General features: G+C 33.6%; 3 protein-coding genes across 6 annotated transcripts; 2 read left to right on the top strand and 1 right to left on the bottom strand.

Annotated features, from left to right (window-relative positions):
- The first annotated feature begins 4,609 nt into the window (after window positions 1-4,609).
- LOC114759046 (serine--glyoxylate aminotransferase) lies at window positions 4,610-9,808 on the top strand. Its single transcript, XM_028948147.1, has 6 exons — window positions 4,610-4,746; window positions 5,906-6,182; window positions 6,790-7,074; window positions 7,807-8,173; window positions 8,705-8,915; window positions 9,512-9,808. The coding sequence occupies exons 2-6, from the start codon at window positions 5,978-5,980 to the stop codon at window positions 9,647-9,649; spliced, it is 1,206 nt and encodes a 401-aa protein (XP_028803980.1). The 5' UTR covers window positions 4,610-4,746; window positions 5,906-5,977; the 3' UTR covers window positions 9,650-9,808.
- Window positions 9,809-12,898: 3,090 nt separating this feature from the next.
- LOC114759025 (probable magnesium transporter NIPA4) lies at window positions 12,899-17,334 on the top strand. Of its 4 annotated transcripts, none has more exons than XR_003741873.1 (9): window positions 12,899-13,201; window positions 13,304-13,360; window positions 13,691-13,781; window positions 13,889-14,049; window positions 14,132-14,259; window positions 14,528-14,665; window positions 15,050-15,101; window positions 15,496-15,634; window positions 16,019-16,098. XR_003741873.1 is itself a non-coding variant. In XM_028948121.1 (9 exons), exons 1-9 carry the CDS (start codon window positions 13,072-13,074, stop codon window positions 16,821-16,823), a joined length of 1,053 nt encoding a protein of 350 aa, XP_028803954.1. In that variant the 5' UTR covers window positions 12,899-13,071; the 3' UTR covers window positions 16,824-17,334. The 4 variants fall into 4 exon arrangements, 2 of the variants coding, with proteins under 2 accessions (XP_028803954.1, XP_028803956.1); XM_028948121.1 differs by lacking the exons at window positions 15,050-15,101; window positions 15,496-15,634 and adding exons at window positions 16,209-16,329; window positions 16,690-17,334 and having other exon boundaries at window positions 16,019-16,111; XR_003741874.1 differs by lacking the exon at window positions 15,050-15,101.
- Window positions 17,335-20,076: 2,742 nt separating this feature from the next.
- LOC114759056 (pre-mRNA-splicing factor CWC22 homolog) lies at window positions 20,077-24,774 on the bottom strand. Its single transcript, XM_028948158.1, is given in 10 exon segments — window positions 20,077-20,363; window positions 20,366-20,414; window positions 20,416-20,672; window positions 20,844-21,149; window positions 21,362-21,666; window positions 21,761-21,863; window positions 21,990-22,093; window positions 22,939-23,128; window positions 23,242-24,113; window positions 24,705-24,774. Coding segments are annotated over 9 exon segments (2,139 nt in total). The 5' UTR covers window positions 24,013-24,113; window positions 24,705-24,774; the 3' UTR covers window positions 20,077-20,309.
- Between the last annotated feature and the right edge of the window lie 488 nt (window positions 24,775-25,262).

The following is a 25,262-nucleotide window of genomic DNA, read 5'->3' as shown; positions in this document are numbered from 1 at the left end:
TAACTTCTTTCTAAGTAGGAGGTCATGTTTGATTCTGTTTGTAGTATTAAGTTGCTAATATCTGTGCTTTTAGGTAGATGGAAGAAAGGCAAGAAAAAGTTGTTAGATAAATAAATTAAAACGAGCGACGCCCTCGAACTCATGGCTTGCTGGTCAAGTCAAATTTTCTTGACTTGGAGTCGTGCGTTCGAGCCAGGCATCCTCAGATGCTGCCTGCTTGTTCTCTGTCTCCAACACAACGAGGTGTTCCAAAGCACCTCTCTTTTTATACAAATTCTGAGCGAATAAAACATACTCCTCTCGTATTTATTAGACTTATTTAACTAATTTGATTAAATTAAAAAATTAGATAAGTTAGTTAATTATAAGAAATATGATATGTTTTTCCTAAAATACCCTAATGATCTTTTTTAATATCGTCCCTTCCTCTTCTACTTAATTATGGTTGAGGGAGTATTTATAAGGATGATTTAGAAAAAATTAATAAACATGAGAAATAGATCTTATATTTAGAACAAAAATCAACTCAACAATTAGATCATATATTAAGGACTGAAAAAGTATCAAATACCTATATGATTTATTTACATTTTCATTCATATAGCATTTTATTTGCACCTCGGCCCCATTCAATATTTAAAATTAATTGCAAAATATTTAAAAGCATATGCCATTGAACATTAAATCCACTTCAACTCTAAATGCTATAGGGTCCTGTTTTATTGTAATATAACAATTTAGAGAAATTCATTTCTAATATTTTAGACGCAATTTTACCTTTTGTTCATATGTTTTTACAATACTCATTCTGTTCTAAATATATGAGTCAATTAGGAAGTTAGTTTTGATTTTAAATATGAAATTTAAAGATACATAGATGTATTTTAAAGAGACTATGTCATATTTTTCAGAAGTAATCTAACTAGCTTTATTAATCTATCTACATTTAGGGTTTGTTTAGATCAGCGATTGGAAAAGTAGCTTATTAAAAAAGTAGCTTATGAAAAAATGAAATTGAGTAAAAGCTAAATTGGATAAGCTAAATTGTGTTTGGATTGGAGTTCAGAAAAGATAGTTTACAAAAGTAAGATTAGTAAAAGGTTGTTTGGATTATGGTTGAGTAAAAGTAGTTTGATTATAAAATGATCAAAATGGGTATGAGTTTTAATCAATAATAAAACATGATAAAAAGAAATCATTTCACATAATACAATGAAATTAAAATAATTTAATATGAAGAAGTCAAATTTAATGAGTGAATTAAATTTTAAAATTTTAAAGAAATCATAAAAAAAATTTAAATAAAAAAATTGAGATAAAAAAATATTTTAAATATTTCGAATACTACCTTAAGTACTCCATGAATATACCAACTTGTTTTTCAGTTTTATGTCACATTTTGTCATTTTCTGAATGCTTGAAAATCTTCAAAGAGGCTTCAGAGTAAGGGTCAATATGGTCACAATGGCATGAGGACTCGCGGCTCATGGGTGACTGCTCTGTATAAAGAAAACAAGTGAAGAACTCAGGGGAAAATAATTGCCAAAAGGGAGAGAAAGAGGGAATAAAAAAATTTCTAACACCTCAAAACAGTAACAAGCTTTTCATATTTGAAAAATCAGCTCCCTTCTCTGCCTTATTCTGAACGCACAGTGAGATAGTTTATTTTTTCATAGACCCAATACAATGTAAGTTCTTCCAAACAATACTTTCATTTTGAATCAGGCTTCTCTCTATTTTAAACCATGTTTAGGCCAGCAAACGCTGAACCAAACAGGCTCTTAATAGCTTCTACATTAAAAATAATCTGATGAGTATTTTAAAAAGTATCATAAGAAAAAGAAAATAAGAAAGGGAGAAGAATGCACAAATGCCCGTTGTGTTAACTGACGTGCAGCAAAATTTGGTCGTAACTTATGAGAGGAGGAAAAAGAAAAATAAGTAATTCGTTTGTGTGTGTGTGTGTTTGTGTAAGTAACTTTGAGGTAACCCCCCGACGCCGCTCGAACTCCCGGCTTAATGGTTGGCGAATCACAGTCTCCAGTTAAGACACGAGTTCGAAACGGCGAAGATGGATCAGAAACAAAGCGACCTTTCGCGTCTCACTATGAGGTGTTTCAAAACACCTTTCTTTTTCATGAATCACCACGCATATTATTCCACTATTTGACCAAATCATCTTTTTCAATTATTTGAACTAATCACTTTACTTCCTCCGATTGCAAAGATTACATCTATTAACTAAGTTAACAAGAGCTAATCAAAAATAAATTTAATATTAAATATAAGATTTTAATTTATTTTGTTTCTTAAATTTGTAATTTTTCTTTTTAAATATTCTTATTGATTGTTCTAATGCATATTATGAAATATGTCAGTTTAGAAAAGTCAACACATATTTGTTACAAATAACTAGCTTAATGAATTTTTTTGATTTTTTAAATAATTATCTAGCTCTTATATTAAAATGCGGAGGTAGTATAATCTTTTTTGTATAGAATATTTGACATCTAATACTATTAAATAATATTTGGAAAAAACTGGAAATCCATAGTTGAGTTTCAATGTAAGTTTCAAAAACCATTTGATATATATACATATAGTTATACACACACATACATGATACATACATACATTAATTAAATGAGTACTTGAAAAGTTGAATGTGAGAGGTTTTTAGTTCAGAAGTTAAGTTGAGAAGAAGATTATTTGAGAAACAAAGATTAACCAAAATTTAGGATGAAAACAAAAGGAAAAAATTGACATTAAGTTGAAACAATTAGTATTATGAAGAGAACAAAAGAAGCTCATCCAACGAAATTATTTTTATTTGCAAATGTTACAGTTGAAAATAATTTGCTGAGTCTTATATTACTTGTAAATAAAATTTTACTCTTCCAGTTCTAAATATAAAAATCATTTTGTAGTGTAATTTACACTATAAAATAAGTTTTATATTTAGAACTGGAAAAATATTTGGTTTCACGTTGAACTAAAAAAGCTAATTGATTTGCCACGTCAATGTCACTTTGCCAAAACATAAACCATAAGAACAGGAGAAACAATGTGGATTGAATGCTTACAGATCACCACAAGTGGAACGTAGCTACGCAAGTGAGTCCAAACTTGGAGGAAGAGGCCAAAGAAAGGAAGGAGAATCTGCAGATAACCCCAAAATAGATTTTTTTGTGGCTTTCACTTCTCAGACAAACAAGTGTGGCTGGCATACTGTTATCTCTTTATCCTCCCCCCATTGCTTTCTCAGCCTCACACTTTTCACTTTCCCATTCTGTATTCCCAACATTCTAAATTCCTCTCTAACCCATCTACACTGCCACTCTAGGATATAAGAACAAGGAGCACTAAGACTCTTGTATAGAACATAAGAGTAGGAGATTGATGAGTAAATCTATCATTCATTCTTAAAATACTGTTGAAATTTTGGATTTTCTTAATGCTAGGAGTTTGCATTGCTGACTATGTTTTCTCTTCTACACGGGATTTGCTAATACTTAATCTTGATGTGATTTTTTTGTTTTATTACTCCTCTTGTCCTTGGTATAGGACTTTATTATTAAGTTGAGCTTGATCTTAAATATAAAACATATTTATCATATTTATCAATTTTTTTTAAATTACCTTTACTGATACTCCCTCATAATCAAATGGGAGAGGAAAGAGGATACTAAGGAAGATGATTATGATGTTTTAAGAAAAATATGTCATATGTCTTATAATTAACTAACTTACTTAATTTTTTTAATATAATCAAATTAGTTAAAAAGTCTTATATTTAGAATTATAAGAGTATTATTTAGTATTCATTACTACAATTGATTAATTTGAATTTGACTAGGGTCAGATCCTATATGAGAAGTATGGTTGGCTAAAATTTAGATTTTATTTAAAAGATGTTATATACCTTTAGCCCATCTATCTATCTATATATATATATATATATATATATATATCTATTATAACTATTTGTTCTTGTATATGGATTTATACTTGGTTGTGTGTAATCAATATCAACTACATAGACTAAAAATTTGTAACATATTGTATTATTATTTATAAATAATATAAAACTTATAAGAATGCACCGACTATAAAATATATAACAAATGAAACTCAAGATTTGCTCAGGGGCACCATATAAACTTCACTGTGATATTAGGGGTTTGAATTTTCCGAAAAGAACATTTTTTTAATCGGAAAAGAACATTTAAAGATGAGTTTATCTAACCATAAGCTAGAATCTTGATCTAAGTGTGAAACTATCATGAGCCCAGCAAGTCTATGAGCTTTATAATAATAAAATAACTGATTCCCAGTTGAGATTAGAATACTAATTAAAAAAATTAGCAAAGTGTTTGGGGTAGGGAAAGTCCAGGAAGCGGATAAGCCTTCTGAGAGGATACTGCGAACAAATCATCTGACGAGTCAATTTATAGCATAGCCAACGAAAGCTGAGTCTTTGTTTCGTCCTCAGCCATCCTCAGCCGCAAGGTTCACAGTTATGCCTCCCTCTTATCTGCCACGCATGACAGTGCGGGGTCCCACCTTCCCCATTTGGTTGGTTCTCCCGCGCTCTCGCTTAACCAGAATGAATTTCGCTGTGGCGTTTTCGTTATATATTTACACAAGCTTGTATCAGAGTAAAGCGGGGAAGAAGGCAAAGCTCTTCCTTTCTTCATAATTTCTACCAAAAACCCCAACTGAAGATTCTCCCTCCCTCTCTCCCAGGTAAGCCTCTCTTGTTCTCTTCTATTAAAATTCGCATTAACTTCACTTTTTATCATTATGTGTCTATGTTTGTGTTCCAAGTTTCAATCTTTGTGTGTTTTAGTTGAAGTTTTCAACATTTTCAAGTATTTGCCTTTTGTTTTCTAGTCTCAGAATTGCTGTCTAAATCCTGCTGCTTTAATCCTTTTATCATGAAAAGAGTTTTAATGGAATAGAGTAAACTGGGGGTTTAATATTATAAAACATTAATTTCCACTTTTCTGGTTGGTTGATGAGCGTGATATCAAAAGTTCCTAGCCATGGAGGTTGCTCCAACCTTCTTGACTTTAGCAAGAATAAATAGTCTTAAAAGCAGATGTTTTAGTCCAGTAAAGGGTTCATATACTCTGGTTTGTGGTATATATGGCTGTATATTTTTTTTAACCATAAATGATTTTAATGTTCTAATGTTCGGTTGCGATTATCAGTTTCTGGTATCCATAGGATAGAAAAAGCTTGGATGTAATTCTTAGATGTCAAGTTATTCTATAGAATTTTGACATGCAGAGCATTGTTCTGCAAATCAGAGAGCGGTAACATCGCTTAATTGGGAAAAAAATGATTGAATCCTTTTCTTTGATTTCCTTTTTTGGTCATGCTAATAAATAGTTCATCCCAGTGATATACGATATAAAAGAAGAAAAATCAGTTGTGGATCTGTTCAGATTTTACAATTTGATTGTGCAAGTTCAAGTTTTACTACTTCATTGCAAAATCCGCAAAAGTTAAACGGGAACATGAATGAGCTCTAAGCAAATTCAATGGTTTTGAAAGCAAAATAAAGCAAATGATTGCAAGGATCCTCACCTTGACGTCTTCTTTCTCTGTTCTGGTTGTTATTTAATCTCAGAATCTTCAATTTAAACCATTTTTGCTCCTAAACTTGGAAATAACTTTTCCCTCTTTCACAAATTGTGTGTTTAATGGCATTTATGCAGGATTTATCAAATCTTAAATCTAATAATTCATAATCTTAGGTACCAAATGGTCATAATGAGCTTATTTTTCCAATCTCACTGTCATTGGCCTAGTTGTTTGTACTTTGAAGTTTCGCATAGAATTCATGACCAACAATTCCAGAGGTTGTTAAGATTGACTGTATGGTGAATTTTATATATAGGTGACTACTCACTGGTGGGAGAAGACAAGAACTGCTTGAATTCAAATTCATTGAAATTTCAAGCAGGGAAAGATGGATTATGTTTATGGACCAGGAAGGAACCATCTCTTTGTTCCAGGGCCGGTTAACATCCCTGACCCTGTCATTCGGGCTATGACCCGAAACAATGAGGACTACAGGTCTCCAGCAATTCCAGCTTTGACAAAAGACCTGCTTGAGGATGTCAAGAAGATTTTCAAGACTACTACTGGAACTCCATTTCTTTTCCCTACAACTGGTACTGTATATACTGAAAAAAATTGTCTTCTTCTTCTTCTTTTTTATATATTTATAATTTGCACTGTTTAGTGAATAAAGATATTACGTTGCCTTGCCTTATTCATCATGGTGATGATCCTTCAATCAGAATGGTTACCTTTCTTACATTGACATCTCTCTTATAATTCATGCTCAGTTTGTCTTGTTCAATTATTGACTGGAACTCTATTTTGATCTAGCGAAGATTACGCTAGTACCTTTTTAGCTCCCTCAAAGACTCTTTCTCACCTTAGCGCAAAGAGTTTGATTTCATTTCAACCACATGGGATGTCATATCTTTTTCTTATTAAATTTTATCATACTGGAAGGGCATTGATTTGAAGAATGCAAACCCTTTTTTATTTTTTTTTGGGGGGGGGGGGGTGAGAGAACTCGCTGCAAAATGCCTAGATGATACTATTAGAATGCTAATTGCTGTGAATGCTCTTTTATACTGTCTTTCTATTTCTTCTTTTTTGTGTTACAACTATTGATGCTAGTATTTGGACCAAAGGAATACTCGTTTGCTTTAGATGGTTAAGTTGTTGTCCCTTTCTTATTCACTAAACCATCTACTTCTGCTTCAGGTACTGGTGCATGGGAAAGTGCACTAACAAATACATTGTCTCCTGGAGATCGTATCGTGTCTTTCCTGATTGGACAATTCAGTTTGCTTTGGATTGATCAACAGAAACGCCTCAACTTCAATGTTGATGTCGTAGAAAGTGAATGGGGCCGGGGTGCTGACCTTGACATTCTGGCTTCAAAGATTGCTTCAGATCGCACACACTCTATAAAGGCAATTTGCATTGTTCACAATGAGACAGCAACCGGAGTAACTAACAACTTGGCTCACGTGAGACAAATTCTTGGTGAGCATATCATACGATGGTCTTCAATTACAGCTACCCTTTTTCCTCTACAAATCTCTGAATAACGGAATCTGAAAACACCTTTGCATTTCTCTTTGGTTTTTAAATGAATACTCAAATAATGATCGGACTCCCAACTTCTCAAAAATTAAAACTGGCACTGTTTTTTGATATTCCATTTCTAGAAGCATTATCTTGTGCCGTAACTTTGCTCTTTAGACATTGATTTGCATGTCCCTTTTTCTTAATTTCTTGTTAAAGCATCATAACTCTAAATGTCGATGTTGCCATCTCAATAATTGTTTGCATGCCGTCTGATCAAACCATCCATCACTAATTTCATTTAAAAAAGACAAAGAGAAAAGGAAGATTTATCTGCAAAGGATCTTTGGGGAAGTAGCAATATTTGGGAAATGTGAGAAAGTGAGCATTATCAAAGTCATTTATATTTGTCTTGTTTTTTTTGTATAGAAATCAAAGTTAAGTTCTTGATCTTCCCTGATTCCTCTAAATTGTGAAAGAGTGGTCTATTTTATTACTTTAGATGATGAGCTACAATTTTTTTTTTTTGGGTAATAATTCATATGGTGTAAGAAAATCCCCTCATCATGAATTTATATGAGAATCTGATCACAACACATAAAGTACGCATGTACTTAAGTTGTGTCCTTTCAAATTTTATATTATTTTTCCACACCACATAACAACTAAGAGTTTGTGTGTGATGCTCAGATGAATACAGGCATCCGGCCCTCCTCCTTGTGGATGGAGTCTCTTCAATCTGTGCTCTTGATTTCCGAATGGATGAATGGGGAGTTGATGTGGCCCTAACTGGCTCCCAGAAAGCTCTTTCCCTTCCCACTGGGCTAGGTATTGTGTGTGCCAGCCCCAAGGCCCTTGAGGCTGCAAAAAGTGCCAGATCACTTCGAGTTTTCTTTGACTGGGGTGACTACTTGAAGTTTTACAAGTTGGGAACTTATTGGCCATACACTCCTTCCATTCACTTGCTTTATGGTCTGAGAGCAGCTCTTGATCTCATTTTTGAGGAAGGACTTGAGAATGTGATTGAAAGGCACAAACGTTTAGGTAAAGCTACCAGGTGAGGCACTCAAGACCAGCATTAATGACTTTACCATGCTAAAAACTTGAGGAGTGTTCTTCTTCTTTTATTATTTTTTTTAACGTCTCTGTACCCTTTCAAAGCTGATTATTTTTGTCTGTATAATTATAGACTTTATCACTATCATTTTTACCAAATCCTGAAATGGATTCCTTGAAGTGGGGAGATTTTGTGATGTTTCTTGAAGTAATTATTTTTCTAGCCATTGGATTTGTTGGGATCGTTCAGATCATGCCATGTGACTAAGACGAAAAAGAAAAGTGTCTTGACATGATCTTCATTGTCCAAGCAAGTCAACCATAAAATTAATACTTCAGCAAACCTGATCAACTCTTACTTCAGGGGATCCAGATTCCTCCGTGTCTACAATCTGGTCAGAATGTTAAGATTCGATATTCCTTCTACCCCTCCCTCCCTTCCTCTCCATGAAAATAGAATATGGCTGAATAATTTTGTCTTGTTCGGATTTGAGACAGTGAATCTGATATGTGCTGATCATACTAAATGCAGGCTTGCAGTTGAGGCATGGGGGTTGAAGAACTGCACCCAGAAGGAAGAGTGGTATAGTGACACCGTGACCGCAGTCATGGTTCCTCCTTACATCGATAGTTCTGAAGTAGTTAAAAGGGGATGGAAGAGATACAACCTGAGCTTAGGTCTGGGACTAAACAAAGTTGCTGGAAAGGTTTTCAGAATAGGTCATCTTGGAAACTTGAATGAGGTAATGTTGTGTTATTGAGTTACAACAAAATTGCCTGTCTGGTCTTTTTGTTTTCCTCCTTGCGTCTTACAAGGTTCATGACTGTACTAATGTCAGCACCAGAGGCTCCATCCCTTTTGGTGGGATAAATAAAGTTCGACCTCTGAGGTCTTTGTGTGGTAGATGTTTAGAACATCTCTTGAGTAGATCAGTTTATAGAAGATAAGCATCTCATGAACACTTCTCAATGAGATTCACCTCTAACATACGGCCAAATCATACTTAAATCCTTGAAATTAGAATTATTTGCATATAACTTCTTTGACCTTTAAAACTTACCAAATGTAAATCCCATACGGAACACTTAATGAGGTGTTTAAGTGGGTTGGTTCTCATACCTCAATAGCTAACTTTTGGGGTAGAGTTTCTCATCCTACTTGGGTACTCATCACCAACAAATCTTTCTAAGCTTTTAATTTTAGATGTTAATTTGTCTACCATCTCACTCATGGAATGTAACATGATAGACTGCTCTTGATCATTGTCTGCACATATTACAAAGTCACAAATGCCAGATCATAGTGATTAACCATTAAGCAAATTTTTTCCTTTTTCAGTTACAACTGTTGGGCTGTCTTGCTGGTGTGGAGATGATTCTGAGAGATGTGGGGTATCCAGTGGAGCTTGGAAGTGGAGTTGGTGCAGCAGGTGCTTACTTGCGGAACGCTACTCCCATGATTCCTTCAAGGATCTGATGGAGACTCTCAGATGACCCATTCCTGTAACTAGTTATTCCTGTACTGTTCTTTTTAAGCTATTCTGTAAAATATACATGGTGTATCTCCTTTATTGTACTTTCTTCAACCTGGACCTTTTCATTTGTTTGTTAATTTTAATAACTCCTTTGCGTCTCTCTTCGCCCTGTTCTTCAATTACTGTTTTTAAGTCTTAACTAGATCTCTGGCTCCATGCAAGCCCTGGAAGCCATGCCATTGTCATGTTTGTATGTTTGTTTGTTTGTTTGTTTGTTTGTTGATGGACTAGTTTAGTAGTTACATATTTATATAATGTAGGGTATTTGGTATCATGAACCTACCTCATAATAAAAAAAAAAAAAAACCTCATTTTAACCGGAGGATTTATCTAGAGTTCAGACTAATCTGAACCAAGTTGGGCAAGACCAGAGGACTCAAACTCAAGATCTCTAGTTGAGTTGATACAACCCCTGTTAGTTGAAGCAGGTACTTGGTGGTAGTTACATATGTTTGTACTCCTTGGTCCTGTTTATCTAGCAGAGAGAAAAGAAAATTTTTGATCCTATTTGTATGGCATTGAGAAAAATTTTGTATAGATATACAATTTTACTCCTCATTTATTATTATGTTGACTTTGTTTATATAAGATATAATATATATTAAATATAGATAAAGTTAAAAAGTTATTAAATTTTAAATAAAAGTTAATGAATTTTAAGTTTTTTTTTAGTCTGAATGAAATATGTTAGAAGTGACTTATAAATAAGACCGAAAAGCATATATGTGTGTTGATTGACTCGTTTTTGTGTCGTGGGAATACTTTTTTCACGTTTAGATTTTTCATAAATAGAAATAGAGATTCAAGAGGGGAGAAAATCAAATTTTTGAGATTGTGAGATGAATCAGCATCCAAAAAAAAAGAAAAAGATTGCATAAAAGCGAAAATAAATCTTATTAGTATTAGTGTTTTAATTACTACTTCATGTTCCCCTTTTTACAAGCATCTATTAACAGCTTTATATAAATTAAGAAAATTAGTTAATTAGCTCATAAACTAAAAATAAGGAGAATATCTTTTTAATTTTTACTCACGCTTTTATTGCATTAATTGTCCTGATTGTTCATTCTCTTTTATTGACCAGCTGATTGTTCATTCTCTCACTCACTGTACAAAAATAAGTTAAATATTTTACATATTTGTTTTATAAAAAAAGACAAGAGGGAGTAATAATGAAAAAAAAAATCATGAGAAAGCATGCTAATTGTTTTTTTTTTTAATCATCCGTTGCAAAAATACTCGAAGCAGATGTAAAAAAAAAAAGATAAATATAAACAAAATCGCAATGCCATTCTCATGGTACACGTGTCATCATATTATGAATAAGGTGGGCCCATTACAAACAGTTAAAGTTGTTATGTACTTGGGGAACTTCGTCATTCCTTGCTCTTTCCCTCCAACTTGGGACAGTAAAAACGCCACACTTGTCCACGTCGATCCCTTCACTGTGGTAATCCCCACGAAGCGTTCGGTGCACTGCCGCGTTCATCACAGCTCATTCCTCGAGATGGCTGTGTTTGATTGTGCCTTTTTCTTTTTGTTAAAAAAAAAACACTACGCTAAGAAATATTTCAAAAAATAATATTACTATGGATAAAAAATTAAAAAAAATTAAAAAATCAATCCATGGAGTAAAGAAGAGTTGTATTAATTATCATTTATTATAAGTAGTATGATTTTTCATTGTAAATTTTATATTTACCTGAAAAAAAATATGGGCTTTAAGATGATAAAAAAGCTTAACATTTTTTTATTTTCATTACTTTTCATATTTGACATATTGATTTCCAATTGGTTTTAATCAGTTAAAAAAGAAGAAAACCTATCACATATAAAAGTATAAAAATAAAAAATTATAATGTTGAGAAGTAAAATAAAAATATCTAAACTATATAAATGTCTGATTAAATTAGTTTTTAAAATAAAAATTTATTCCACTCTTCCCCCTTCCAAGTCCACTTTCCTCTTTTCCTTTCTTAATCATGTCCCATCCAATTATGTGCATTTTCTTTCCTTCTTTGTTCTTAATTCCAGAAGCAATTTCTGGCTTAACTTTCTTATTGCTAAAAGTACTTCTTTCATCATAAGGGTGGTTTGCATTTGATAGTAAATATATTTTCTTAACAGAGTGAATTTTGTTAGAAAATGAAGCTAAAATTTAACAGTCTAACACACTCATCAATATACTCCAAAATAAAATATTTATTGTAAAATACAGTGGTGCATGAATTGGTAAAAATATATCTTTCCTATTTTTAATAATAAACTAAAATAAACAAACTGAATTAATTAAATTTCAAATTAAATTAACTTTCTAACCTTTTAATATAATCAAGTATGGAACATGTTTCTTAATATGTTATATAGAATTTAGGGTTAAGGTGCGCCCAACACCTCAAACTATTTATCCAGGTACGTCTAGTGGCCTAAAGTAATTTTGGGTGAATCCAACGTCTTAAACTAATTAAAATGGTGCGTCTATATCCCTGGCTAACAGAAATGTTATGTTTAACCGTTACTTTCCTGACTCAGTTTAATGTTGACCCCAGATGTTCTGCATGGTAGACACATGGGCACCCGATGTGTATTATTCTTACTCAAAAGTCAATTTATTTAGAAGAAGAGGAAGGAAATAAATTCAATTTTGAGTAAGAATAATACACATCAAATGTCTATATGTCTACCATTTACAATATCTGGGGTCAACTTTAAGCTGAGTCAGGAAAGTAACGGTTAAACATAACATTTCTGTTAGCCTGGGATATGGACGCACCATTTTAATTAGTTTAGGACACTGGATGCATCCAAAATTACTTTAGGCCACTGGACGCACCTGAATAAATAGTTTGGGATGGTAGGCGCACCTTAACCCTAGAATTTAAGAAATAAGTCATATCCTTCATATTGTATATTTTTGATATTGATATCAATGATTTATACTTGCACATTACCAATTCTCAAAGCAATTTCTTCCATATATCAGTGCTGACCCCCACCCAAAAAAAAAAAAAAAACGTTGGAAGTTAATGTCCCAAACAAATTTATGCAAAACAGCATAAAACTACCTCTCATCTCTTTTTTCCCTCTAAGGTGGGGAATCCCACACCATAACAAACCCTTCAACGTATAAATTAAAATTTTGTTCCTCGATCAAAAGGAGCTGTTCACAAATAATTGGGCTACACAGTGGATATGCACCGCGTCTTTTTCAGCTTTTCATCGCCAAAAAGTCACAAGTAAATCACGAATTTGACAAGGATGATCTGAGGAAGGGAGACAAATGCTGCTCTTTTGGGAGCTTATCGATGAAGAGAAGAAGACGAAGAAAGAGATTGAATTCAGACAAAAGTGACAATTTTTCGACATGGATATGTCCGATGAGAATCTGAAAGGTGTTATTCTAGCATTGCTATCGAGCGGGTTCATTGGGGCAAGCTTTATCATCAAGAAGAAGGGACTCAAAAGAGCAGCTGTAGCTTCGGGTGTCAGGGCTGGTGAATATCTATTCTATCAATTATTTTTTCTATTTCCTCCTTAGAATCCATATATGGGTGCTTATTATGGTCAGAACCGCTTCTTAATTTCTGATTTTGCAGGTGTTGGTGGGTATTATTATCTCTTGGAGCCACTATGGTGGTTGGGGATGATCACAAGTAAGCTTCCAATATATTCCTACTTAAATGAGTTTGGTCTCAATAACTGATATCGTTTTGACCCTATCATTGTGAAATGAACCTGGAAGTCGAGTTGACTTGATTTTGTTTTCCAGTTGTTTATTGTAGCATCTGGATTTATTGCTTCATGTCAGAATTAAATGATTGCCTTGGCTTCGGTCGCACATGTTTTCTTGAGCAAGAGTTATCTCTCAGTTGTAGTTCCCTTCATGATTAAGTAGAACTATCATGTAATTTATCATTGGCATTTTGACTTTATATCCGATTTCAAGGAGAATCTTTGTTGTTGTGTGGTTTCTGATGATTTAGTGATTGTTGGAGAGGTTGCAAACTTTGTTGCATATGCATTTGCCCCAGCAGTTATAGTCACCCCTCTTGGAGCATTAAGTATAATTGTGAGGTATTTCCTTTAATCCTTAACATTAACTGAGACGGTAATATTTATTTGACAAGTATTGGCGAGTAAAATAATTCCTTCTTCATGATTTATGAATGTATGTCCTTTAGTGCTATTTTGGCTCACATTATTCTGAAGGAGAAGCTACACCATCTTGGGATCTTGGGCTGCGTAATGTGCATTGTTGGTTCGGTAATTATTGTTATTCATGCGCCTAAGGAGCATCCTATTGAATCTGTTACGGAAATATGGACTATGGCTACTCAGCCAGGTAAAGAATGCTTCACCATTTTACTCTGCATTTGTTTGGTTATGGTTCCCTAAATAACAAAGAATTACTCTTCGTGATGCAGCTTTTCTAGTATATTTGTGCTCGGTTGTAGTTTTGGTTTTCATTCTTGTCTTCCATTTTGTACCGAGCTGTGGGCATACCAATGTGCTAGTTTACACTGGGATTTGTTCATTGTCAGGGTCCCTCTCGGTAAGTAATTTAGTAGCTATCTCTCATCAATCTTCTGACTAATCTGAACTAGGAAAATTTACTCTCAAATTGCTTTCTATGTTACTTTACATATAGTAACGATGATAATGGTTACATACGCTGTCAAAATGTTCCTCTGTATCTTTTATTCTTCATACCACTCATTTTTTAATCTGGAAAAATGAATTGCGGACTTAACCCCTCATTTGCCTCTCCTAATTTATAAATTGTGGTTACTTATCTATATGACATTATTGTGATTTTGCAGGTCATGAGTGTTAAGGCCCTTGGAACTTCTTTGAAATTAACTTTTGAAGGAAACAATCAGTTGATCTACCCAGAGACTTGGTTTTTTATGTTGATCGTCGCTATATGTGTCGTCACTCAAATGAATTATCTCAACAAGGTTTGTACTGAATGTGCCATAACATTAGCCTGGTGGAATAAGCATAATCTTACATTTTGAATGTTTCCTAAACCTAAAAGATTGTCCATCCCCCTCTAAAACAAATTTAGTTTTCTTTCTTTCCATTTTCCTATTTGCAGTAGTTTCAACATTTGACCAACTTTTTCTATATAACGATATGATTTTTTATGCTACCACCTAATCCACATTTGAGTATCATAGGACTTGAAATTGTGTCAATATTTTTTCTTTTGTGAAATGGTGTCAATATTTCTTTCCACTGTAATCAGTTTTGACACAGAAAAATGTTCTTCTTTTACTTTTTCATTCTATTTGAGTAATGAATCCCAGAATAATATTATGCACAATTAACTGTTTTAACAGGGGAGAGTGCTTCCAAAAGTGAGGCATTGGAATTTTTCTCTTCTCAACGGAGGTCAAGATAGTTCAGAATCAGCATCTAGTTTTGTTAATCTTTCTTACCAAGAATCACTTTGTCATCAAAGCATGCCATAAATTCACTAAACTTTCATGCATTACCACTAAAGTAGCATTAGGTTTAATCCAGTGCATTTTTATTTGGTGGTCCTCATCCCCCCCTCCCCAAACCAAAATACCAATGATGGCCTTATTTTCGATGTAATTGTTGTCTTTAATATGTGGCCAAGGGGCAGTTTTGCACATTATAATTTGGTTCATTCAGGATGTGAGGTTTGATTAATGGTGAGAATTATAAGCGGGTGTATATGAAACTACATTATACTGATAGTTGTGGAATCAAACAGAGAAAAGATATTGAGATTTTAGGTTTCTCTTTTGATCTGTGACAGGCAGGTGAAGTGTAACATTCTAATCTGGGGTTAGTCTTTGTTGCTTTATTAATGGTTGTCCGAAGGAGGTTGGCATGCTCGCTGAAAATAGCATCTATTCAGCCTCACTAGCTAACTGCTCTTCCGCTTGTTTTCTTTGGTCTGTTTCCTTTTGATCCATTTGCCTATAGTCTATCCTGGATGTAATCAATCAAATAATCTTTCAGAAGCTTAAAACTGATTAAACATACATTAATTTAGGGGGGAAAAAACGAGTTGATATTGTAAAACTTTCTGACGGAAACCACCTCTCAGCTATATATAATCTTTCACGTGTAGTGATATCTATTTTAATAGTGTGTGTGTTTTCTTATTGATTTATCATGTTCTGTATTGTTTTTGTCTTATTTTACTCAGATTGATATTCTGCTTTTATTCAGCGGACATGGAAAACGATGCTTCAATTTAGATTAGTGCTATAAATATCCTTGCGAGTTCTTAGATTTGAATCAATACATTCTTTAACATGTTTCTAACATTTCAGGCTCTTGACACCTTCAACACTGCAGTTGTCTCTCCCATATATTATGTAATGTTTACAACACTTACAATCCTTGCCAGTGTGATAATGTTTAAGGTATCAGCATTTTACGATACATGAGAAGCTTCCATTCCCCCCCCCCCCCCGAGCGTGATAAAATGAGCCTGATCACGTTTCACACTCATGCTCGCAGGATTGGGATGGTCAAAGTGGTGGGACTATTGTGTCAGATATATGTGGCTTTGTTATAGTGCTTTCTGGCACAATATTATTACATGCAACCAAGGACTTTGAGAGAACCCCTTCTTTTAGAGGTGTGTGAATTTTGTTTATAAAATTTGGTTAGGGATATGACACAACACATGACAATCACATAATATCGTAATCTAATTCCCCTTGAAAAAGGCTTAATCTTGAGTTGAAATAGTTCTGAATGCTGTATCAGGGCTTCCATGACCTCACTCTAGAGTTATGTCTTCCCATAGCTTGATTAAAAATTTAGTTTTAACATGAATTTTGGGCTCAGAAGAACTTCAGATACTGATGAGATTCGTTGGGTCTTCTTCTTGGTTGAATTTCGCAATGAAATATATAAATTAAATTTCCATATTAGAATGTCGAGCCTTGGAATGACTTTTTCTCCTGTCATATGTCTTGTGTTGAAATAACTGCAGATGGCAACAGCACACCTTTATCACCTTCATTATCAGCAAGACTTTGTAACGGGAATGCAGAATTCATCAGGCATGATGAGGAAGACGTGCCACCATCTGAGAGCATTTGTTTAAAAAGACAAGAATTATACTAGATGGTTTTATCTGAGATCACAAAAGTTCTTGATTAATTAACTCTAGTGAAGGCAAAAAATTGGATTCTGCAGAACACAGACATGCCCATCAGAGGATATTATTCATTTTTTATATGTAATGAAACAATAGAAGGAGGTTTTGGGGCCATAATGTTCAAAGGAGAATTTCAGGATTTTTGTCATGGAAGTTCGTCCTAGTTTGGAAGATAATTCAAGAACTGATCTGATGCCTTGAAGGCTGCCTAGTTATATGGTACCTGCAGAATTGCTGGTTTCTGGGAAATGGCTTGCCAACTTTGACAATGTGGGAACCTCTCAATACAAGGATTGAAGATTTTGCTTGTGAGAACACAAAACTGTCTTCCATGTGATTTAGTTGTGGGTCAAAGCATCTTTTTTCTTTAATATTGTAGTTTTCTTGTTTTAATAAAAAGAATTTCATTGATTTCATGAGATGAAGTAATGTAGAAGCTTCTTTTTTTTTTTTTTAAAATCATTACCCCACTATTCCCATAACTCACTAAGTATGTTTTGATTGCATTTTCATATGGTAAGCTTGATTATCGACCTTGGGATTAAAAAAATAATTACATTTAGGGGGTTCACCTGGTCCAGTAGCTTGATTTTACTGTTAATCAAATGGAAACCCAGATTTTCATTATATGAATATTTATTATCTATGAAAATAAAATTTTTAATAAATCAAATACCTACTAAAATTAATTAAGCAGTTCTCAATAAACTACAACTATCAACAAACTGTCAAACTAATCAAAATTAACTGACATGTATTTAAATACACAATTAGCAACTGATAGCCAGTAATTTTTTAATGATTCAATGACTTAATTTGACTTTATTTAATCTATGCTTTGAAGCATTACTAAATAATACTACATCTGATTTTTAATATAAGACACACTTGACTAATTTGAAAAAATTAAAAAATTCTAAATTACTTTAAACTATTTATATTTATCATTTTTTCCAAACTAATTTGCTTTACTTATAGATTGATATATAATATAATGATCCACATAAGTATTTTACAGATATTATATAACATATGTTATAATTAAATAATTTAGTAACCTTCTCAGTCTTCCCAAATAAGTTAGTTATAATATAATGATCCACGTAAGTAATTTGCCTTATTTATAGATTGAAACTGATTCTTTCGAATTGCAAATAAATCTTTTGTCAAGAATTGGACATGTTTGTCAGTTTCTCACGAAAACAATTAAAAAAAACCTATAAAAATGCAATAATAACAATAATATCATAAAAGTATTGGAGACAGAAGTTAGTATAAAATCTTGAAGCATTATGCATAGTCATACATGTCTTCCATGTGCGTATATCTGCAAAGCATAAGGAGATGTATAACACATAAACCGGCAGAAGAAATAAAAGCAAGGACAATCAGTTCATGAGAAAATAACTTTTCACTAAAGCCAAATAACTTTTTTGCTAAAATTTTTGTTTTCTAATATGACAAAAAATTAGTATTTTTAAAACAAAATAAATATGTGCATTGGTGTAACACAATTCCAATATTTTCCAACATCAGTTTTTTTGGGGGTTAAATTCTAACAAAATTTTAATGGTACCTATGCGTCATATTGAATTGAGAGGGTTGGCACCAGGATGGTATTGGCATTGCTCATTTTATGATGTTTGTTAGAAGAGATTAGGGAGACTTGGGATTAGGCAATGCAAGTAAGTGGGTGTTTGGAACAGAAGTGCTTCTAAAAAGTACTTTTCTGCAAATCAAAACAAACTCCTTCACATACCGTAAAATCACTTTTAAAACTATGGTTTGGTTTCATTCAAACACTCCCTATATGGGATTGCTTAAACCAACCCAATCCCAGTATTGTTACTGTCGTGGGATCAAAAAATTTAAAGACAAACTATCCTTAATGTGATAAATATTGAACAAAATTACCCTTTTAAAATTTTGCCCTAGATTAATTGCCAGCATGGTTAATTTCCTTCCAGCCTTCGTCTCCCTCCGCAATTCATCAAGTTTTCTATAAGTGGTGTGATGTTGTACATACTTCTTAGTATAAATCATATATAAATTAGAGTCAACATTAAGAGATTAATAAATTTCATTCTTTATAAACCCTTTGAGGCTTTAGCCCTTGAAACCATACATAATTATTCAATGAACTTGAAAATGAAAATATGTTGTTAACATAAAATATAAAAGTATCAAAAACAAAAATTTAGATTATAAAATTAAATATCTTTAGTTTAGGTTCATTAAATAATTTATTTTTAATGAACCCAAATAATATCCAATTATCCATACAATGTACAAACAGAAACGTATGCCAATTTAAAAATAATCTGATTATTAATAAAAAAAACGAATGATATTTTAAATTTATAATATACTACATATACATAGTGATATGAGCCAATGTAGTGCCCAACATGATATTTAAGTTCACAGTCAACTTTTTTTTTAAAAAAAGTTCAGATATACCTTTTTTTTTTTAGCTGAAAGTTCAGATATACCTTAAGTCAAAAGAAAACTGGAGAAAAGTTCCTGCTGAAAATTTTATTAGTGAGAACATAATAAATTTGTATGCACATAAAGTATCCATACTCTAATTTAGGTTCTTGCAAACAGAATCTTCTCTAAGTTCATAGTGAAATGAACCATATGGATTAGTCCTTGCCCACTTAGTACTTTATATTAATAAAACTCTAATAACCTGTTATTTTTTATTGTTACAAAAAAGTTTTGGTGAGTTAGATCCCAATAACTCACCAAGACCAATGAATACCTTCATGCTCAAAAAGTATTTACAGAAATATTTACAAGTCGCCTACTAACAAGGTTTTTACATTAGTAGGATGATTCGGACTCACAACCTTATAGGCTATGAACCAACTCCTTAGCAACTAAACTAGCTCTTGTTGGTTAATTTTTTGCTTTTTAAGTCCACATAAGAATGAATTATGCACTCACTTCTTTTTTACAAGAACATACCCGATAAAAAAATTCATGAGAATTAAAAGAAGACTAAAATGAAGCTTGGCTCAAATTAAATTAGACATGATTCAAGCGCCCCACTAATCTAAAACAAAGATTGACCTCTTTTTTTCACATCTACCCTCATTAAAGAGGAGAGATTAAAATGTTTTATCTTTTTTCACTTATTTACTTTATCTCTTCCTCTATTTAATTAAGTCAATGAGAATAAAATTTAAAAATATCCATTAATTATTCTACAAGTGATTATATTTAGGAGCAAACTTTCTCTCTACAACTAACTCATAAATAGGATAAAAGTAGTATCATTCAATTGAATTTTCATAAAACAAATGACGAACAAAATTAGCGGGGTACATTTGGAGACACAATATTTAACATTAAAAATCTACAACAAGTTGCACCACTCGTAACCGTGTAATACACGGGACTCACGGCTAAACCTATGCCCTGCACCCCCTTACCAGCACATAGCCACTTCACCTTCTCCTCCTCTTTCTTCGCCTCTTGTCGCTCTCATCAGAATGGACGAGTCCGACTCGGACTCGGACTTGGACTCAGAACTAGCGGATCCCGAATCTGAAATCAGAACTCCCAGACTCATCGTCTGACTCTGAATCAGAGACTGGTTTCTGCTGTTGCATGATAAGTCGAGGCATGTTCTTCAAATACTCTCGCAGGTTCTCAGTAAGGCCACCAAGCCCAATGGATGTGAAGAAGTTAATGGCAAACCTTGTGTTTTTCGGATTATCTCTTGGAAATATGGATTCAAAATTTTCTTGCACTGTTGGATCATTCAGCCGCTCATTTAGAAGCCGGATGCCAAGATGTTCGGACAATTCCTGTAGTAGAAGCAACAAGAAGGTGAAATCAGCAACAACTTCCACACACAAAAATGAATCATTATACTGCCAGCTAGACAAGTTTTTACAATATCTAACCAAAATCATTGTACTACAAACAGACAAGTTTCCACAAAGTAAAAGGATATATTTAAGTTTGCGTCCTCATACCTGGAAGAGAATCTTAATGAATATACGGGAAGAAGAAGTGGTGTCGTCTTCAGTTAACCGTATATATGATAAAACGTGCCAGGGTAACGCGTCAGTCCCCAGTAAATGAGCAAAAAACTTTGCCACATTGCGCAATTTATTTGTTTCCAGGCGGTGGATCATTGAATATTGTTGAACGAAACACTTGTCAAAATTTTCTTGGTAGACTTTGTTGATCATGCAGAATCGCTGCCCAAGAAGACCATAATACCGAAGGTAAGTTCTCTCTTGGCTGCAACATTCCAAAAGCATAATGCACAGTTCCATCTGCCAAAATCCAACAAGATAAATGGGTAACTTGATAAATTAGAACAAACTATTTTTAAAACAAAAGACAAATGGGAACAATTTGTTTGATGCTGGAAGTGATAACAGTCCCTAAGTAATGAGGAAATTATGGTTAAAATTACGATGCAGTTCATTTGCTATTTATTCTTCTAATAACATGCAGTAACTGCCAGTAGAAATTCCAAACCTACCTCCTGACCGGGCTCTAGCTTGATTTTCAAAAGCTTATGACCAGCTTCCTCAAAATCTACACTGGACATAATTGTTAAGTATATTGTTCTTCTAAGATTGATAAGGTTTGTCTCTGTCTCATCTCTTATTTTCATCTGCTCCTCTTCTTCTTCATCATCATCTTCTTCTTCATCATCATCTTCATCATCATCTGACTCTGCATTAGAGCCTTCTTCGTCCTCGGATTCCTCACCCAGTATTGTTTTCTTCAACTCTTCATAACGCTTCTCGTTCTCCGGGAAATTTGGATCTGGCTTGAATATATCTAATGGACAAAAGAGGATGAGAAAAATGAGCAATCACATATAACAATTGAATAAAACAAGATGTAGGAATCAATTATAAAACTCAAGTAATACCAAGAGAAGTCTCGGGATCTATTTCCTCATCCAAGGAGACTTCATGCGTTAACTGGTCTTCCTCCTCCACAAGGTCTAATTCAGGACGGATAGCTGGATAGCCCTGTAAACACAAAGTTGGACATGTCACTTTGCAGCAGATCTTTAAAGTTATCATGCAAATTAATTTGACACTTAGTCCTACTGAGCTAACATCTATAAATAACTATACATATATATAGAGACGCACCTGAAACTGAGCCTTTCGAATTGCAAATAGGCCTTCAATTAAGAACTGAACACGTTTGTCAATCTCTCCTTCATGAAGAATTCCGCGAAAACGCTCAAAGATGCCTGTAAAAGCACAAAAACAATAGTCTCATAAAAGTATCCAAGACAGAAGTTGATAGAAGTCTCAAACATTATCTGTACATATTCATACATGCCTTACACGTGCATATATCTACAAAGCATAAGGAGATGCATAACACAAACCAGCAGAGGTGAAAGCAAGTAAAATCAATACATAAGAAAACTACTTTTTACCCATTCAAAATGTCAAATAACATTTATTAAATTTTTTGTATCAGACATAACCAAAAAGATTTAGTATTTCAAAATAAAGCAAACATGGGCATCAATGTAACATCGTTCCAATATTTTCTAACACAGCCTTCCAATGGCGCCTAAACATAGGCTAAGGTTTTAGACGGATTAGTTTTTGATGTCAAGCACCACCAGAAATTGAACAAAGCTTATAATATTTACGTGAAATCTAATATAGGTTTTTATCATGCCATCGCTGTTTGGCTAATCTTTCAAAATACATACATATATATAATTAAATCACTCAAAAAATGCATATTTCAAATTTTAATTCCTTCGCTATCCAACAAAAAGCACAAGCATGGATCATCAGACCTTGGTTTCAGTTCGCTTCTTACGAAGAGAAGAAAGGTAATCCAAATATCATCCTTACAATTGTACCATGCTTCGATAAAAATAATTAATACCATAAAGCATAAAAGAGAAACTGAAAAATAAACTACCAAAGGCATGTGAATACGGGTATGAACAATGAAGCAGAAAAAAAGACTCATGTAAATGAAGATTGTTCAAAAAACTGGCAAATACAATAATGGTAAAGGCTAGAATTATTAGGAGAAAAAAACGCTTTAGCACTTCAAGCAAATACTCACCATGAAGGCCTCTAGGCGAGACATCCTGCAATTTTGACCCACACTCTGTTACAAAACCAACAGCTACTTCAACACTGTCGTCAGTAGGCTTCTCTAGTAAAACTGTAAGTAACTCTAGAGCAACAATCTCATGAGCCACTTGCTGGTTTACCAGATGCGCGATAAACTTGACTGCAGCTAGTAATTGAGGCTACACATGCAAGGCACATAAACAAATATATAAGAAAAAATCAACTTGAATATTTTGATCTTGAAAGAATAAAAAACAGAATAAATTAGCATGAGAAAACTGTGATAGCATACCTTGTCATTTCGCTTATAAGCTCTCTTAAGCTGCAAAACAATTCTTCTCAGCAAAAGATCACCCACCTCAGGAAATTTGGTGTTCACAACAGCAACCAATGCAGCAAAAACATCCGTAAAACCCGGAGAAGCCATTTGAGACTTCATACATGAGCGGCAAAACAAGCCTCTCCCTCTTATTAAATTCTCTGAAAATAGTTCCGGAATTATATTTTTTATATTAGCAGCATTAACCTTGTTCACAAGTCCATTAATACTCTTTCTAAGAGCATCCCATGTTAACCGCTGATATTCAACACTGCTTTTGTCTTGAACTTCTTTCATCATGCGAGCCAACTTAAAAGGAGGGATGTAAACTCCTCCACTTCTACCCAAATTAGATCTATCGCCATTGAGATCCCCTTCCTGAGTTGTTGATTGTCTTTGAGGTTTTGAATCCCCATCTAACCTTCCATGTCCATCCTCTTTCATCCTATTATCTTCTTGTTGCTTGCTCTCATACTTATCCCTACGGTGCTTCTCCCTGTCACTGCCCTTAGTGATTCTGTTCTTCCTATCTCTATCTCTTTCTGATTTCCTGTCAATTTCATCCTCTGAATCATGATGCCCATGGCGATCTTTGCTTTTATGTCTGTCCTTGGTGCGATGGTGTCTATGACCACTTTCACGATCATAGGTCCTATCCCGTCTATGTCTACTATGATATCGATATCTATCTCTCTCATCCTTCACATGCTCTTCACTGGATTCACTATTGTAACTTCTACCCATGCCGATTTAATTGAGCTTCGAGAATCTTCCAAGATAATTGAAGAGAAAAACACAAAAAAGGAACAGACGAGAGGGAGAATTTTTTGGGCGCCAATGACTTCCTGGATAATGGAGACACACCAAAAAGAACAAGTTAAATTAACTCATAAGAGCTTAAATTTTTTTTACTGATTCAGGAAACTTCGCCAAGCCACTGAAGAATTACAATCTAAACTACAGCTTCCATATTGCCCGACACAACTTGAGCGAAGTCATTTACCAGATCATGCATCACAAATACCTTGAGAATTTTCTGAATTGATGATAATATTAAGAGACCAAGAAACAGAATGTCACACAGCAAAACAATACAAAGCATATAGGTCGCCAGTAATCAAAATGAGAGGGCAGAAGTATAATAGCCGACTACACAACATTGAGGCAAAAACTAGAAATTAAAGTTCAAAAAACATTAAGCTCAGTTTATTATTCAAAAGCGTCAAAGTTCGAACGATTACACAACCAGATTCAAAGCCGAATTGAAGTGAAAAAAAAATTAAAACAAAGCAAGAGGCGGCGCGACGAAGTTCGACACAGGCTGACAACCACGCGGGGAACAAATTCAAATCTAGATTTAAAGCCATATTAGACCAATCAATCTGACCGAACTTTGGAAGCAGAGAAAGCCCTAGGGTTCTAAAATTCTTCAATACCTGCTAGACAGCAACCACGCAGGCCAAACAACGGTGGACGGCGTCCGACGGCGAGCCTAACCAAGTGGGAATGCTTGTTCGTCGACGAAGAAAAATGGATGTGCTCCCTCTTACTAGGCGAGACTACGCTGTTAGGGTTATAATTTTTTTTTTTTTAATAGAAGGGATAGGTACAACTTTTTAGATATGTTCGGATTTTTCATAGAGAAAATCACCCAAAACATATCGCTATTAAATTTTAAAATTTTAAATCAGTATTAATACGTACTCATAAAAAAAATAACTACACTCAAAAAATAAATAACAACACATTTATAATAATTTCTAATTTAAAATTTTAAAATTCAACAATTATTTTTTGAGATTTTTTCCTAGACTAAATTAGGATTGAATTCTAACATGTCTAACTATTATTATCTAGGCTAAAGTATATATTTGGTCCTTTAATTTTGTATAAAGTTTCAATTTGGTCACTTAATTTTAAAAAGTATATTTTAATCCTTTAACCCTCTAATTTTTTAAAAAAATAACGACGTTAACATCTTAAATATTGATAAA

The sequence above is a fragment of the Neltuma alba genome, unplaced genomic scaffold (assembly GCF_004799145.2).
Source record: "Neltuma alba isolate B1F8T4 unplaced genomic scaffold, ASM479914v2 tig00010783_pilon, whole genome shotgun sequence".
NCBI classification, from domain to species: domain Eukaryota; kingdom Viridiplantae; phylum Streptophyta; class Magnoliopsida; order Fabales; family Fabaceae; genus Neltuma; species Neltuma alba.
This window is presented reverse-complemented; position numbering and strand designations above follow the sequence as displayed.